Source organism: Macaca fascicularis, chromosome 2, assembly GCF_037993035.2.
Source record: "Macaca fascicularis isolate 582-1 chromosome 2, T2T-MFA8v1.1".
Classification (NCBI taxonomy): Eukaryota; Metazoa; Chordata; class Mammalia; order Primates; family Cercopithecidae; genus Macaca; species Macaca fascicularis.
Window position 1 is genome coordinate 129467068 of NC_088376.1, and position 16268 is coordinate 129483335.

The following is a 16268-nucleotide window of genomic DNA, read 5'->3' on the forward strand; positions in this document are numbered from 1 at the left end:
TCGCTTGGACCCTTGAGGCAGAGGTTGCAGTGAGCCAAGATCGTGCCACTGCACTCCAGCCTGGGTGACAGAACAAGACTCAGTCTCAAAAATAAAAGCCCAGACCCAAATGGCTACATTAGTGAGTTCTACCAAACATTTAAGGAATTATTACCAGTCATTCACAAACTCTTCTAAGAAAATCATTTGAGGGAGTATTTCCCAATAAGACAAAACCATCACCACAGAAAAACTATAAAACAACATCCTTTATGAGTATAAACACAAAAATCCTCAATAAAAATATTAGCAAACTGATTCCTACAACATATAAAGATGATATATCACAACCAAGTTGGATCGATCCCAGAAAGGCAGGGTTAGCTTAAGATCCAAAAATTAATGTAATACACCGTATCAGTAAAATAAAGGGAAAAACTCGTATCACCTCAACAGATGCAGAAAAAAAAATCTGACAGAATCCAACACCCTTTCATGACAAACACAGAAGCCCTCAACAGATTCGGGATAAAAAGGAACTTGCTTCAATTTTGTAAAGGTTGTCTCTGAAAAATCTACAGCTATCATCATACTTAATGGCAAAAGAAATGGTCAAATACTTTCCCACCAAGATTAGGAAAAAAGACAAAGATGTCTGCCCTTACTACTTTTATTCAACATTGTATTAGAGCTTTTAGCCAGGGCAATTAGGCTAGAGAAAGAAATGAAAACCATACAGACTGGAAAGGAAGAAGTGAAACTACCTTTTTGCAAATGACATGATGATCACATATAAAGAAAATCCTAAGAAATTTACTGAAAAACTTAGAATAAATGACGTCAACATAGGTGCAGGATACAAGAGCAAGATACAAAATTCAATTGCATTTCTGTATACTTGCAATGCAAATTTCATTTTTGAAACTCCAAAAGTGAAATTAAGAATTTCATTTATAATAGCAAAAATAAAAACAGAAATACATTTAGCAATAGTTCAAGATGTGTACACTGAAAATGACAAAACATGATTGAAACAAATTTTTAGGAAGCTAAGAAAGAGTGAACAGACAGCCCATCTTCACGGATTGGGAAGACTTAATACTGTTAAGATGGCAATAGTTCTCAAATTAGTCTATAGATTCAATGTAACCCATATCCCACTTTCCTTTACTGCAGAAATTGACAAGCTGATGATAAAAATTATAGGCAAGGCTGGGCGCGGTGGCTCAAGACTGTAATCCCAGCACTTTGGGAGGCCGAGACGGGCGGATCACGAGGGCAGGAGATCGAGACCATCCTGGCTAACACAGTGAAACCCTGTCTCTACTAAAAAATACAAAAAACTAGCCGGGCGAGGTGGCGGGCGCCTGTAGTCCCAGCTACTCGGGAGGCTGAGGCAGGAGAATGGCGTAAACTCGGGAGGCGGAGCTTGCAGTGAGCTGAGATCAGGCCACTGCACTCCAGCCTGGGTGACAGAGCGAGACTCTGTCTCAAAAAAAAAAAAAAAAATTATAGGCAAATGGCAAGGGATCCATAATAGTCAAAACAATTTTGAAAAAGAACAAAATCAGAGGGCTTTGTAACACAGAGGTTATAAAACTCTTAGAAGAAAATAAAGGAGGAAATCTTTGTGACCTTATCAGGCAAATAGTTTCTTAGATACGAAATCAAAAGCATACGTAATAAAAGAAAAAACAGAGATATTGAACTTCATCAAAATTAAAAACTTTTGCACTTCAACTATCAAGAAAATGAAAAACAGCCCTCAAACTGGGAGAAAATATTGGCACAACATGTATCTTATGAAAGTCTAGTATCCAGAATACATAAAGAACTCTTACAATTAAACAATGAAAAGACAAATGAATACTGGCAAATGATTTAAATAGCTGTTTTTCCAAAGAAGATATACATATATATGTCCAATAAGCATGTGAAAACACGCCTAACATCATTAATCATTAGGGAAATGCAAATCAAAACCACCATGAGACTCTATTTCACACTAGTACATCCAAAATAAAAAAGACAGCTAATAACACATGCGAGCAAAAATGAGGAGAAATTGGAATTCTCATGCATTGGTGATGGGCATGTAAAATCATGAAGCCACTTTGGAAAACAGTTTGGCAGCCCCTCAAAAAAGGTGAGCCTAGAGTTAGCATATGACCCAGCAATTCCATTCCTAGGTTTGTACCCAGAAGAATCACACAAAACCTTGTATATGAATTTTCACAGCAGCATTATTCATAGTAGCCAAAAAGTGGGGACAATCTAATGTCCATCATCTGATAAATGGATAAATAAAATGTAAACCCATTTATTCAGACGTTAAAAACAGTAATGAAGTACTGATACATGCTTAAAAATTATGCTAAGTGAGAAAAGCCAGTTACAAGAGACCATATAGTGTATGGTTCCATTTATATTAAATGCCCAGAACACACAATGAGATTAGTGCTATCAAGGGCCTGGGGGCAGAGAATAGGGAGTGATTACTAATGGTATGGGGGATCCTTCTAGGGGTGACGAAAATGTTCTAAAATTAGATAATAGTGATGGTTACACAGTTGTGACTATTATAAAAACCATTTATACATTTACAAACCAAAATATACATTTTAAAGGGGTAAATTTTTATGATATATACATTATATTTCTTTCTAAAAGCTTTATTGAGAATAGTTCATCTACACTACAACTCACTCATCTAAAAGTATACAATTTAATGGTTTTTAGTATACTCACCAATATGGACATCATCACTAGTCAATTTTACAACATTTTCATCACCTCAAAAAGAAATGTTGTACATTTTAGCTATTAACCCTCTCTTTCCATCCCTCCCCATCCTTAAACTACTACTAACCTAATCTCTACCTCCAGAGATTTCCCCATTCTGGACATTTCTATGAATGTTATCATGTAATTTAGATTATTGGTCTTTTGTGGCTGACTTCTTCCACTCAGCATGACATTGTCAAAGTTCATTCATTTTGTAGGACTACTGACTCCTTTCACCGCCTAATGAATATTCCATTGTATGGCTACACCACCTTTTGTTTATCCAGTCATCCTCTGATACCTGGGTTGTGCCCACATTTTGGCTATTATGAATAATGCTGCTAGGAACATTCATGTAGAAGTTTCTGTGTGAACATATACTTTCATTTCTCTTAGGTATACACCCAAGAGTGGAACTGCCAGGTCATGTCATAACTGTATGTTGAACGGAGGAACTGCCAAGACTGTTTTCCAAGGTGGCTGCCCAGTTTACACTCCCACCAGCAATGTAGGAGGGTTCAGATTTCTCCCTCTCCTCAGCAACACTTGCTATTATCTCAGTTTCGGATTCTAGCTGTCCTGGTGGATGTGGACTGGTTATGTTTCCGTTTTTAAAAGAGGAGTGGGAAACTCCCATTGAGCCTGAAACCTTGATCTTCTGCCAAGTGTTTTCATGATTCCCATTAACACCTGATGTTTTTAGATCGGGGAAGCTTGAACTAAAATGTGGGGGTGGGGATGACAGATGTGAAATAAACAACTCTTTCAATCCAGAATATGCGAGGGCCACAGGCTGGGGGCTAGGTGAGCTTACCAAAGTCCTACCTGGCTCACCCAGAGGGAAAGCCTGCCCTATGGCAGGAAAGCAGAGGGAGCAACAGAAAGCCTCATTTGAGGGAGGTCTATAAACAATTTAAGGGTCAAGGACTTGATGACAATGGGCCAGTGAACAATGGATTATACAGCCATTTTGTGCCTGGAGAATGGAGCTGTGCGAGCATTCGATTCCACACAGAAGACTCCGTAAGACAGATGAAAAGCTCAGTTTGGAGAGCGGCTGCCATGTTCACAGTGTGTTTAAGACGTGTCCCTGGTCTGGATCCAGAGGAAGTTCAGCAGGCCTGTTCTCAGAAGTGGTGATGGTGAAGGCAGGGGTGGATGCATGGAAGGAGGGTGCACGCATCTTGCCTCCAGCAGGCACACTGGCTATTGCTATGGCCAGAAAGTAGGAGAGAGAAGTGGCCCACAAGGGTTCCCATATGGATGGGTGAGTGCCTGGTTAGGATCCTCACAGCAGGGATCTCAAGGCTCAAGGGAGACCGGTGAGCACAAAAGGCAGGAGGGACTTTCACCTGCCCAGCAGTTCCAGTCAGGCCTGGGAATCCCACTCTTGCTCCCGCTTAGAGCAAAAAAAAAAAAAAAAAAAAAAAAAACAGGAAAAACTCAAAATTCATCTCATTCTTTGATCATGTCTTCCTGACTGTGAGGCTGTGTCATTCCTGTCTGAGCTAGCCTGTGTGTGTGTTTTCAGCTGTTCAGCATTTTCCATGCTCTCTGCAACCAGACTTGGATCCCGACTCCCAGTCAAAAAGATGGCAAGAGCTATGTTCCGGCAATCAGAAGGCAAAAGGAATGTAAAGCTGCAAGTGCAGATTTCAGTGGTTTGGAGAAACAGCAAGAGTACAAGTCAACATCAAGGAATTATTTTTACTACAGCAACTGTTCTCCTGAGACTTGTTCTTCCTGTATTTAACCTTTCATTCTTGGGGTTGGAAAGAAACACACATTAAAACCCCAGCCTCGTACACTGAGTAAATTCACAGCTAAACCCGGGCACCAGAGCCCTTCTGAAACAACAGAACTATCCTTCCTGTAACTGATTATTCTGATTTGTAACTGAACCAACTAACACTCCCTTCTGATTAAATGCATGTCCTCCAAGAACCACATAATGAGGCAACTCTACGGTAAATACCGTGTGTGGTTTCAGCGAGAAATAAATTGCATCCAGCAGCTGATCTGTAACCACGGGCTGGGGTTTACTCTGATCACAGGAATGACTCCCATACTGAAGAGTACCCCCTGGCTTCCTTGCCCTTCATGAAGGAGAAAAAGAGTTACAAAGACAGTCTTACCACACACGAAACTCTCTGGTGGCACAGAGAAAATGCTCTGACCCTTCAGTGATTCTGGGTGGGCACAGGTGGCTGTCACAAAGGCCTGCAGCATCCTGCCCATCAGCCACGGGGGCAGCCACTTCAGCTGGCAGTCGCACAGGAAGCTGTCGCTGCTGATATGGCTGAAAGAAACACAACAGTGGATGCCTCAGGTGCAGCCGCAGAGGAGGGATACTCCCTTCGCACACAGAATGATCAGTCGCCTCCAGTCAGCTTCTCAACTGAACACCAGTACGCTAGAAGGGGAAATGGTTTTTCTCACAGTTCCTCTCCAATTTCCCAGGGCCGTGCATATAACCCACCTGGAGATTTTGAAAAACTGCAGTTGCTGACTGGGTCGATCAGGAATGGAACCCATGACTGCACATTGAACAAGCTCGCACATGAGGCTGGGGCTGCTGACCCAAGGACCACAACTGGAGTAGCAGCAGCGTGGAGCTCACCCATGTTCTGGGACAGACACTGTTCTGTGTGACCCTGGGCTGCCTTCTGACCTCTCCCGACCTCTGATACATCCAACAGTGCCACCATCCCCCCTCTGGTTTTTCCCACTTTCCTGATACACTACTTGGAGCTTCCAAACTCAACCTAAGACTGATCCAAATTCTGCAACAAGTTTCGAGGAGGGCTCTTTTGCCTCATGGCTGTTCCCTTTTCATTGGCAAAGCTGCATGTTTTCTTACTTCCAAATGTAATAAGCCCCGTCCCTGTGCCACCCTCTTGTTTGTGCCTTGATCTTTGCACCAGTATTCTTCAGGGGGCCAGCAGAATTCGGCTCTGCTCCCTAAATAGTGCTTGTTAGTTAATTGCCACTGCCCAGGGAGCATGAGAATGCACAGCTTTAGTTTTGTGGGGCTCCAACCAAAACAGAGAATATTTTCTTTTTCATTTCTCAGCAACTAAGGATAAGCTTTTTAAACAGAAATCGGAATCGCCATCTCAGTGGACATTCCTTCCTGAGGAGTCACTTGAAGATAAGTCAACCAAGAGTCTAGCGGCCTTGTTCCTGGAAGACCTCAGAGCTGTGAGCTAAAGAACGATGGCTAGTCCACGATAAGGGAAGACTGGGAAAGAGAACACACAGGCTTCCCTGCAATACGCTGTCTCTGGTACCTGGTGACAAACAGGGGACACAGGTATGCTCCAAATTCCAAAAACATCATGCAGGCCAAGAGCATGGCCTTGGCCACCTTCTCCACCCACCACTGTCCTCAGACATCAGCAAAGCAACCAAATGGACTGGCCTTCCATTTTCTTCTATTTCTCTCCAGATTTCTAATGAGCGGAGAAACTGTCACAGCAAGGAAGAATGAAATGTAAGCAGATGACCCAAGTCTAAATGAAGTAAAATCCACTCTTCCTCATGTTCCCCATCACCCCTAGATGAGTTGGGCATCTTATTAAAATAATTATAATTTTGGAAAGTGCTTTTCCAAAAACGGAAATAACTTATCTCAAGGCCATCATAACTGGGATGCTGACCCATATCAGATCTTAAAATCAGAATGAGAGTTTGCATTTCTATTTCATAGGCAGGTAGCGTCCTGCTGAGAGTTATCTGGAGGGCTGTTCTACTGTGGAGTCACTGCAAGTGGCGCAAGGGCTGTCACGGCCATCCCTGATGAAATGGCCAGTTCCCATGCAGCGTTTGGGGAGGGCAGCTCCCAGGAGTGCGCCCTGCATGGGGGTCGGGCTGGCTGCGCCAGGCATGGGGGAACTCAGCCTGGATGGAGAACTCGCCGCTGTCAGAAGCACCTCCAGCTCCCTCGCAAGAGGGCACTTCCACGCAGTCAGGCAGAACAGCCTGGGCACTGTTCATGAAAGCCTAGGAGAGGCTGGGCCATCCCTGCACGACGTTAGGCATTTGTGCAGGACACAAGGGCCTATTCCATTTGAACCACAGGAACAAACTGGGGAAGACAAATTTGACATTTATCTTTGATCAGACACATGTGGAAAGGGCTAAGCCTCATCTTACACACGCTCTGGACGTGTGGGGCTAATACCTTTGAGGATTTCCTACTTCTTCCACCATGAAACCCACCTCAGACAGGAGGCCAGACTCCACGAAGACAGTGGGTACCCAGGGTGGAGACAGCATGTTCCTAAAAAGCAAGTTACGACCAAGAGGACATATGGGGAGGGCCTCGGGCCAGGCAGCAGTGAGGATTCCAACCCCTAGGCTCTGCAGGCTCCTGCCGCCCTTCCTCCACCCATGGAGAGCACAGCGCCATCGGCTCTACTGCCGTCTGCGGCCATCCCAGGGCTTCGCTGGCTCACATGATGCATTTTCATGATTCCAACTCAAAGTGTGTTTCTAATCATCACTTGTGGAAATTTACCCAGAGGATGACTAAGTGCACAGTACAACCTGACTTGATCTGATGGAGAAGAAAACGACCAAGTGGAATTAACCGTTTCTCTCACCCGAGGACTGAGCACAGGGCCAGCCCCAGCTAGGTACGTGCAGCAATGATGGGAAAGCCAGGCAGGAGACCGAGGCTGAGCCTCCAGAACTAGAGAAGCACACTGGGGATCCGAGCTTCTGGAAGGGTCCAGTTCCTTCCAACTTCCCAAGGAAAATCTTATCCCCTTCCTCCTTCCTTCTCTCAAAATACCCTCTTCCCATTTAAATTTAATCAGGTCTTTTTCACTCCTAACATCATATCTAAAAGTTTCAGAGACAGAAAAGGTGAAAGAATTCCACAGTGAATGCTCCTGTGCCCCACCTCTTGTCTTCTACAACTAATGTTTCATTCCACTTGCTTTACTGTGAGTCCACCTCTGAATCCAGCCTTCCATGGTGGTCTGGAATCATCTCCTCCCCTGCTCTGGAAGGAGAGCCATGGAATCCCTTCTGTATGTTCTGTCTCATCCCACAGATAGAGGCGGAGCTGCTGAGGCTGGAAGAGGGAAGGCCCTGGGCACGGAACAGCTGTCTGCAGAGCCCTGAGCTCCATGTACCCATCACAGATGCCCGCTCCAAGATCCAGCCCTTGCAAGGACGGTATCTACTCAGCAGGCCTGAGGCTCACAGCACGCTGAACGTCACAGGGCAAGTGCCCAGGCCACCTTCCTTCCTCACTCAGAGCGGTGTCACCCGGCCTGCTTCAGTTCTCAGCTACGGGGAATGCACGACATTTCCCATTCCCAGCCTCCCTGCCCCAACTGAGGGTCCATCAGGAGTGGCCTCGGGGAATGGGGATGAGGCCAGGGCAAAAAGATGACTGTCCTTTGGCATGTGCCATTCTGTCAGCACTTCTAGGAACCAAAAGCTACCCCTTGAGGGAATTGATATCATGGCTAGAACTTACTGGCTGCAGAATCAGATTCATGTCTAGAAAAAAAAAAAAAAGAAAAGAAACTTGGGTGTTATACCTGAGGACCTAGACTAGCTCCCCTGCCAGAGAGTAGGATACAGGGAAGATTTTCCAACCTTGTCACCCAAGAGCCCATGGTCCAAGTCCACGGTGGAAGCACCACCACCTGTGAACTGTGCCTAGAAAGCTTGGAAATGGTACGGGCAGACACCACCGCACCCCTCAGCATCCCATCCCCTCCAGAGCTCTGCCTTGCTCACAGCCCACCAGGCTCTGAAGGAGCCCCTCTCAACACAGGCCTTCATTGTAAACAAGCCCAAAATATGGAAACTCATCCCTGACATAATTAAAGGGGTGATTACCCACTTTATAAAGGACAGTATATTTCACATTGTCTAGAACAGTGGTTAGCAAGCTTCGGCCTGCGGCCCCACTGCCTGCTTCTGTCAATGTGACTTTATGGGCACACAGCCACACCCACCTGCTTATGTATTGTTTATGGCTGCTTTCTGCTGCAATGACACAATCGAGTAGTCATGACAGAGACCCTGTGGCCCACAAAATCCAAAATATGTACCATGTGGCCTTTTAACAAGTGAGCATAATGCAACTGCAGAAGTTTCTTACTCTGAAAGTCTCCGTTCCCATCGGTCAGACCCAGGGAATCCAGATACTTACAGTTCTTTAAGATTCTTCATCTTCACAAAGGCATCAAACTGGACAGATCTGATCGCATTCCCTCCAAGGTTCCTGAAACAGAACATACATACTTATACAAAGAAACCCTAGGTAAACCTGAGGGGTTTTCAGGACAGTCCTGGTTTCACAGATGACCCACAGGGACTAGCCAGACCTGTGTCCTAACTACTACAGGAGGCTGTTGTTTCCCGAATCGCAACACAAGCCCACAGAATGACTCAGGAGCCGAGCCAGCCTTAGGGCACCATCCAAGCTGGGCGGAGGCCTGCTCAGCAAGGCAAAACCTTCCCCAACAGAGGTAAGAGTCAACCTTGATTCAAAGAGGAAATAAACTAGGAATCACATACATGAGGCATCCGCCCCAGATGGCAATAGCATGACTGTCTCAGGGGTGGCTCTGTCCCCCTCCTCCCAGGGTCTCAGAAGCAACCACACCAAACTGGTTCAGCCCAGCACCTACTCTGCATTGTTAAGCTGCTTTAATGGAGGCAACAGGCTTGGCCAGCAGGAAGCACCTTGATGGAAGAGGCAGTGAGGCCAGGGGTCCGTGAACAAGCTGGTGCAGGGGTGAGGCTGCGCAGCAGGAGGGGGGAGGGTATTTATCCAAACACCAACTGAATTAACGGGGAGCATACCCACTGGCCATATGTTCTGTAACTGTTCCTGGCATAGGCAACATAAAGGCCAAAGTTGAAGCTGACTTATAATGAGAAGGAAGCAGCTGGTGTTTCCAAATAGCCCGTTTCTCAGTTTACAAAGATGCGATTAAATTGCTAGCAGAACTCCCCGGCAGCCACATTTGGCAGGCCTGTGCCTCAGGGCAGGGCTGGCGAGATACTCACAGGTGCTCCAGGCCTTCCAGCCCGGAGAATGCTCTCTTAGCCACAGACTTGATCTTGTTTCCAAACAGAGTCCTGTAGTTTCCAAACATCCAGAAATTAAGGCCAGGGAAGGAGAGAGAAACAAGGAAGGGTTGAGAGAAAGAGAAAGAAAACACATAATTAAGGTAGTGCTACCTGATAAGTCTGTCCAGTGAGGGGCAGGTGGAAAGCTAACCTGCACTGAGATTACGGGTTTGAAGCACACAGGCCTTACCCTTTCTGAAATGAAATACTTTTATCTTTACTAGAATTTAATAGTGATGACAGGCTGGAATTGCATGCGCCGTCTGGCCTAAAAAAGGCCCCTTGCAGTGTCAGGTGGAAATCACCTTGTCTGGCCCGGTCTCTCTCCAAGGACCACCCACACTTGGATGGTGAAGTTTAGTGATGGCCTTGCAGGAGAGATGAGACTGGTTATGGTTTCAGTGAGAGGAAGCCGAGTCAAAAAAGGAAAGAAAAATATTCGGAATTAAAACTGCTGCCCATGACTGGGCGTGGCGGCTCAGGCCTGTAATCCCAGCACTTTGGGAGGCTGAGGCAGGAGGCCTCAACTTGAGGAGGCTCAAGTGATCCCAGGAGTTTGAGACCTGGACAACATAAGGTGAACTTGTCTCTACAAAAAATAAAATATTATCCGGGCGTGGAGGCACACACCAGTAGTCCCAGCTACTTAGAAGGCTGAGGTGGGAGGATTGCTTGAGCCCAGGAGGTAGAGGCTGCAGTGAGCCGTGATCGCACCACTGCACTCCAGCCTGGGCAACATAATGGGAAGTTGCCACAAACAAAAACCCCCAAACTGCCACCCACTTCTGAAAAGTGCATTCTGGGAACAAAGTTTCCCAAAAGAGGCAAGAAGAGGACAGGAAAACAGGCATCCATCAAGCTGGCTCCATAGCTCTCTGCACCTGAGATGTCCTGGCAGTCAGCACACAGCCATGGGGAGCTGTGTCCTTGCCTATGAGAGGGACCCCTCAGGGCCTGCAGGTGATGCCCCAGTGCTTTGGCTCCTCAGCCATACCCCAGACTTTATATGACGTCAGTGAGCCAGCCTCCAAGGTTATCACTAGGGCCTGTCCCCTGCCTGGACTGCCTGCCCATGAGAAGGGGTTCCTGCCTGCAGGCAGCTCCAATCCAAGCCTTAGCAGTAACTGCTAAGAGCTTTCCCAGAAACCAAAGTCTGTGCCCTGCAGAACACATGAAGAAATGAGTGCCTCCTCCACCGCACTGTGTGATCTAAAGGCAAGCTTGTTTCCCTGCAGGGGAGCCCCTAGGGTGGACACTGGGAATGAAGAGAATTCAGTTTTCCCCTCCCTGTTACCATGTTCTCTGATGAGAACCCACCAAAGGCATTCCCTCCAATCCAGACGGCACAGGAGACTACCAGGGAACAACCGAAGGCAGTGCTGACCATGAGCTTCGTGGACTTGTCAATCTTAAGGTACACCAGGATCTAACGGGCTTGCTAAGAACACCGATTGCTGGGAGCCAACTCCTGGGGATTCTCAGCGTCAACAGGTCTGTCCAAGGCAATGGGGTTCAGGTGGGCAGGAGAGGAAGCCCCTGGAGAAAGCCCATCTGGCCCAGCCCCCTACTGGGAAAGGGACTCTTGGTCCAGGATCTCACCTGGCACTGGGGAAGAGACTGGACTAGAGGCCCCCTCCACCTTCAACCTGCATTAAGACTGGGACCCATAAGGGAAAACAAGAAGTCCCAGCCCCTTCCCGAAAGGAGGAAAAATGTAAGCCCTGAAGCCAACCAAAGATGGCAAGGCAGCCTGGGACCTGCCCAGCACACGGGCCGCTGCTTCTTCCTAACTGCAACAGGCCTCCTGGGAACCGCCTGGGCAGGTACCAAGAGGCTGCCTCCTGGCAACACAGGCTCACAGTAGAGCCAGAGGGAGGCACCACCAGCCTGCGTGGCCAGCTTCCAGGGCAACCACTCCACAGGGGCTGCCTGACCCTCCGTTTCATCAGAAACAGACTCCCTCCCTGGGGGCCACCATTCAGACCGACCCCGGCGCTAACTGTGAGCTCAGCCCTCAGACAAAGCCAGCTCTGTTTCCTGCCTCCGGAGGGTGAAGGGGCAAACGGGCCAGAGACCCTCTGCCTTTTCTTTCTCTCAGGCCGTCTGCATGGATGGGAAAACAATCGCATTCTGAAAGCGTTTCCACAACCCTTCAGTCTGAAACTTTTATTTTAAAACAAATAAACCAAACACACAGAAAAGCCGGTGGCCATGCTAACTTAGGCTCTTTAACCACAAAACTCGCCAGCAAGTAACAGCTCATGGGGCACTGCACCCCGAGCGCTTCAGAGAGCGCTGCCAACTTCTACACTTACTCAGATCCCCCGGCCCAGGCACTGCATGCCCGAGGTCCCAGTAAAAACGCATTGAACTGTTTAGTGAAATCTCCTGTAAACGAGATCCAGGAAAAAGCTGCGCTTTATTTCATCCATTAAATATTAGTCATATTGACCTGTTTTACAATGAGGGCAGGCTGTTATTTTTAATGGTGACAATAGCAATAAAACAAATTCTCAAATTCTCAATTATGCAGGGGTTAATCATCTTGTTGGTGGATTAGGCAGGGTCCTTACCTTCCCCCAGCAGACATATGGGGCTGGGATGGGGAGCTGCAGCCAGCAGACTGGGATGGCTCTAATAAAAGGCTGCTGTGAGGAGAAAGGAGAGGCGGGAATATGGGCTGGGAGGACACTATTTCTGTACCACAGCCAGGCTCCCAGAGAAGGCACAGCTGGCCTGACCTCCCCAGCACCAACCTGGAACAGAAAGCAACCTGCGGGAGTCACCTGTCAAGCCTCCCATCTATCTCCTGGCCAACCCAGCTAACAGCTCTAAAGGCCTGGTTAGCACTTGCCAAATCAAGTGGCAGGTACAGGGGGCAGTACTCAGGTGGTCCTTGTACTCATGTCCTTGAGAGTAGCCGTGACATGTGCACTAGCCCCCACTCCCCACCCACACACACAGTGAGTTCCACTGCAGGCCCGGCCCCCCCACAGGCAGGGATGGAGGCTGCGCTCCCATCAGCTCTGCAAGTGCCCCCAAACATACCCCTTGCCATGTGCCCTGTGTGGGACTCTGCCCCTCCCTCTGAAGAATGCCATGGAGCCAGCTGGAACCACGGGGCAGGAAGTCGCATACCCAGATCACTAACTGCTCCTCTCTGCCTGAAATTTGGGATCCAGAAATTCTCTCTTCCCTCCTGCGTACTGACTCTGTGCCACTGTGTAGGCCCCAGCCTGGGAACCGCACAACCATTTGGAAACAAACAGGCCCTGGGGTGGGTCTACAAAAGAATCCCAGACAAGCTAGGAAGAAAGGCATGTGCTGGGGTCTAGGAACATTCTTGCCCTGCTGGGAAGCTCCAGTGTGAGGAACTCTCCAACACAGCTGTGTGCATAAGCTGGAAAAATTAAGGGCAGGTCAGCATCCACCCCAGATTCACAGAGAGGCCATTTATGGCTCTGCTGCTCACATCTCCCTTTCTTGGAAAACATTTTAATTTAGGTCTGACCTCTTGCGTGGTGGGAAGGACCCAAGGTCCCTGAGTAATTCAGCGAAGGCAGGGGTCTCTACCTTCCCATCCTAGGGCAGATCCTGAACGCGAGCTCCCTGAGCTCTCCAAAGACAAACCCACACCAAATGAAGGGACTCAGGGCACCGGCTGCGCTCCCCGCAGCACGGATCAGCTGCTCTAGAGGGGCAGGTCCTCTCTGTGTTAACATGCACCCCACTTCTCAGTGGATCCCAACAGGCCAGCACTGGGCCACTCCCACGGAGCAACACAGTGCTGTCTGTGGTCACTTCTCTCAGCCAGGGCCACAGCACAGAGCTTTCTTGGAATGTTCTGAGTAGACAGGTGGGGAGGGGACCAAAGAGGCACTGGGTTCTTCCTCTGTCCCTCCCTTCATTCGTTCAACAAACATCGACTCAACACCTGCAATATGCCAAACACAGCAGTTTTTAAGTAGCCCTGTGTACCAGGATCACATGAGAAGCATTTACTTCTCTGCTTCCCTTTCAATGTGGAAATTTGCACACACTATGCTAGGTAGACGTAGTAGTATCCTGAACCCCAAGTGCCCGTCACACAGCTACAACCGTCCTCCGGTCGTGCCAATCTCGCCTCATCTCTACCTCTAGCCACTGCCCATTCTCGAACCCAGCAGGAGTTTATGGAATCCACATCATAGGCATCATACCATTTTCTTTATCCAAGAAGAAAATGATTCGTTTCCTTTGCCACATAACCATGATAGCATCACACTTACATAAGTGATTGCATATACTTAATCATATTAAGGAATTCTTGTTTGTTTATTGTCCCAGCTTCCCCAACTGGATGCATGTCTTTCTCTCTCACCCGTTTTCAAACATACACAGAGTCTCCAGCCCCAAGAAGCTGACTCAGTGGCTGCGTGGGGTGAGGCTTAGATTTTAACAAGTTCCCAGGAGTCTCAGGACCAGCTCAGTGTGGAGCCCACCACAAACAACAAGCGAGGAAAGCAGGAGCTTGGGCTGACCTCTTGGGGCTCAGGTGGAAGTGCTGAGCCTGGTCCAGCAGGGGGACAAAGGAGAAAGCACCAGGGCACAGAGGGTGCGCACTCAGGAAGGCAGCGACAGACTCATGCAGCACCGGAAGCCCAGGTGACCCGAGGCCAGGCACACCTCACGGGCCTTCTGTAGAGAGACAGTCTCCTAGAAGCCATGACACCCAGGAAACAGCTCCAGGATCCTAAAGATGGACATGCCCCATGAGGGCTGGCAATGCCGCCCACTCTCCCCACCCTCACCCTTCAATCAGTTATGGCCGAGGCCAGGAAGGCTTATGCTGAATGGCGGCCCCGGTGCTGAACACCTCAGCAGCCACGTCCCAGACCTGGAGCTCCTCTTGCTAAGAAGGCCTCTGCCTCAGCCTACTTGGTACTTCTGGCTCTTCCCAGGTTTGCCCTATATGGGATAAAAAGGGGCCACATATGGGTTCAAGGTTGGGGAAAATCAGCATTGTTTTAGGGACGATAAGGACAAGAAACATTGAAAAGCATCTCCGACGTGCTGCTGGAGTACGGGACGCTCAAGAAGAAATACCTTCCTCAGACAGCCAACAGAGCTTATTCCTAATCAGGACCCTGTATATAAAAGGTGTGAAATGCCATGCTTTTCCAAACCAATCAGAAGCATCTACTATATGAAAAGACTCTCCCTACCACAGGCTCTCCTCTATCCTCGAGCTCCACTAGGGCTTTCCAAATATTTACTTGACACTCGCACTCTGCCGAGCTCCCGGTCACTGGGGACGGGGTGGGAGAATCGAGTGGCGGCCGTCCGCTCCGTCTTGCCCTCCTCCAGTCTTCCCTCCAAGCTGCTAGTCAACAGTAATAATTACCCCCGTCCTCCTCCTGCGTGGTCCTTGGGTGGCATCTACAGAAAGTGCTGGTGACATGCAGAGAAAACAGGGTGGGCCAAGCGGGAGGGAACGTGGGCTTTGGAGCCAAACGAGCAAATCCTGAGCCTGCCACTTGCCCACTGTGTAGTTTTGGGCAAAATCCCATCACTTCTCTTTCCTCAACTAATAAAGAGGTTGCCTAACACAGCCTGCCCTCATGAGATCATTAGGTACCACACACACAGGTGCTTGGCAGATTAACTGGCAAAATCTAGGAGCTAGGAAAAAAGGAAAAAGACCCCAAACCACACATTAAAACAGCTGCTACCATGACCCTTGGAAATGATGTTTCCATTTGAGATGACGGCTAACGATGACAGTACTGTCAGGAGCCTCACCGCCCTCACAGCTGACTGAGCTTTACACAGTCAGCTGTGAGAAACGAGTAACGGGGCAAGACTCCTTTGTAAAAAGGACAACAGCAAATTCAGCAGTTTTCACGTGAGTTGTCAGGGAAGCCCGAGAGAAGCTCCACCAGGCCGCCAAATGCCGGGTTGCCAGCCCCCAAGAACCCAACACCCAAACCAGCAAGGAGACCCCTGCCCAACGAGGAGTGGGGTGACCCCCGCTCTCTTCTTCAAACTCTTCTCCCCAAACAAAAGTCTGCGTGGAGCCAGCTCTCTTCTGCCTGGGCCCAGAGCAGAGAGGTGCAGGGGCACCCCAGAAACGTCTCCCACAGAAGTGTCTTCCCGCGCATTTGCTGGCGGAGCTCCGTGCCGCGGATACTCACAGCTTGCTGAGGCTGTCGAGCCCTGAGAAGGCACCGCTCGTGTCCTCTATTGTGCCCGCAATCTCGTTATGGTCCAGATCCCTGGGGAGAGGACAGAAAGCAGCTCACCGAGCAGTCTGGGCATGAAGGGAAAGCCAACTCCCACCCAGCCTGCTGCTCAGAAGCTGAAGTCCCCTGGGTGCACCCTGGAGGCACAGCCGGGACGTAGGATGAAGAGACACATGGCCCTGG

General features: G+C 48.6%; 1 protein-coding gene across 5 annotated transcripts in view; it reads right to left on the bottom strand.

Annotated features, from left to right (window-relative positions):
* The window catches only part of LRIG1 (leucine rich repeats and immunoglobulin like domains 1), a 126781-nt gene that overhangs the window by 15259 nt on the left and 95254 nt on the right, over window positions 1-16268 (bottom strand). For 4 of the 5 annotated variants that reach the window (XM_045385904.2, XM_045385903.2, XM_015446181.3 and 1 more), the window contains 4 exons: window positions 16038-16118; window positions 9802-9873; window positions 8939-9010; window positions 4899-5062 (listed from right to left, as the gene is read on the bottom strand). In XM_045385904.2, coding sequence (XP_045241839.2) covers window positions 4899-5062; window positions 8939-9010; window positions 9802-9873; window positions 16038-16118 — 389 coding nt within the window. The remainder of the gene's footprint in view (window positions 1-4898; window positions 5063-8938; window positions 9011-9801; window positions 9874-16037; window positions 16119-16268) is intronic. The other variant, XM_074032651.1, reaches the window with a different exon arrangement.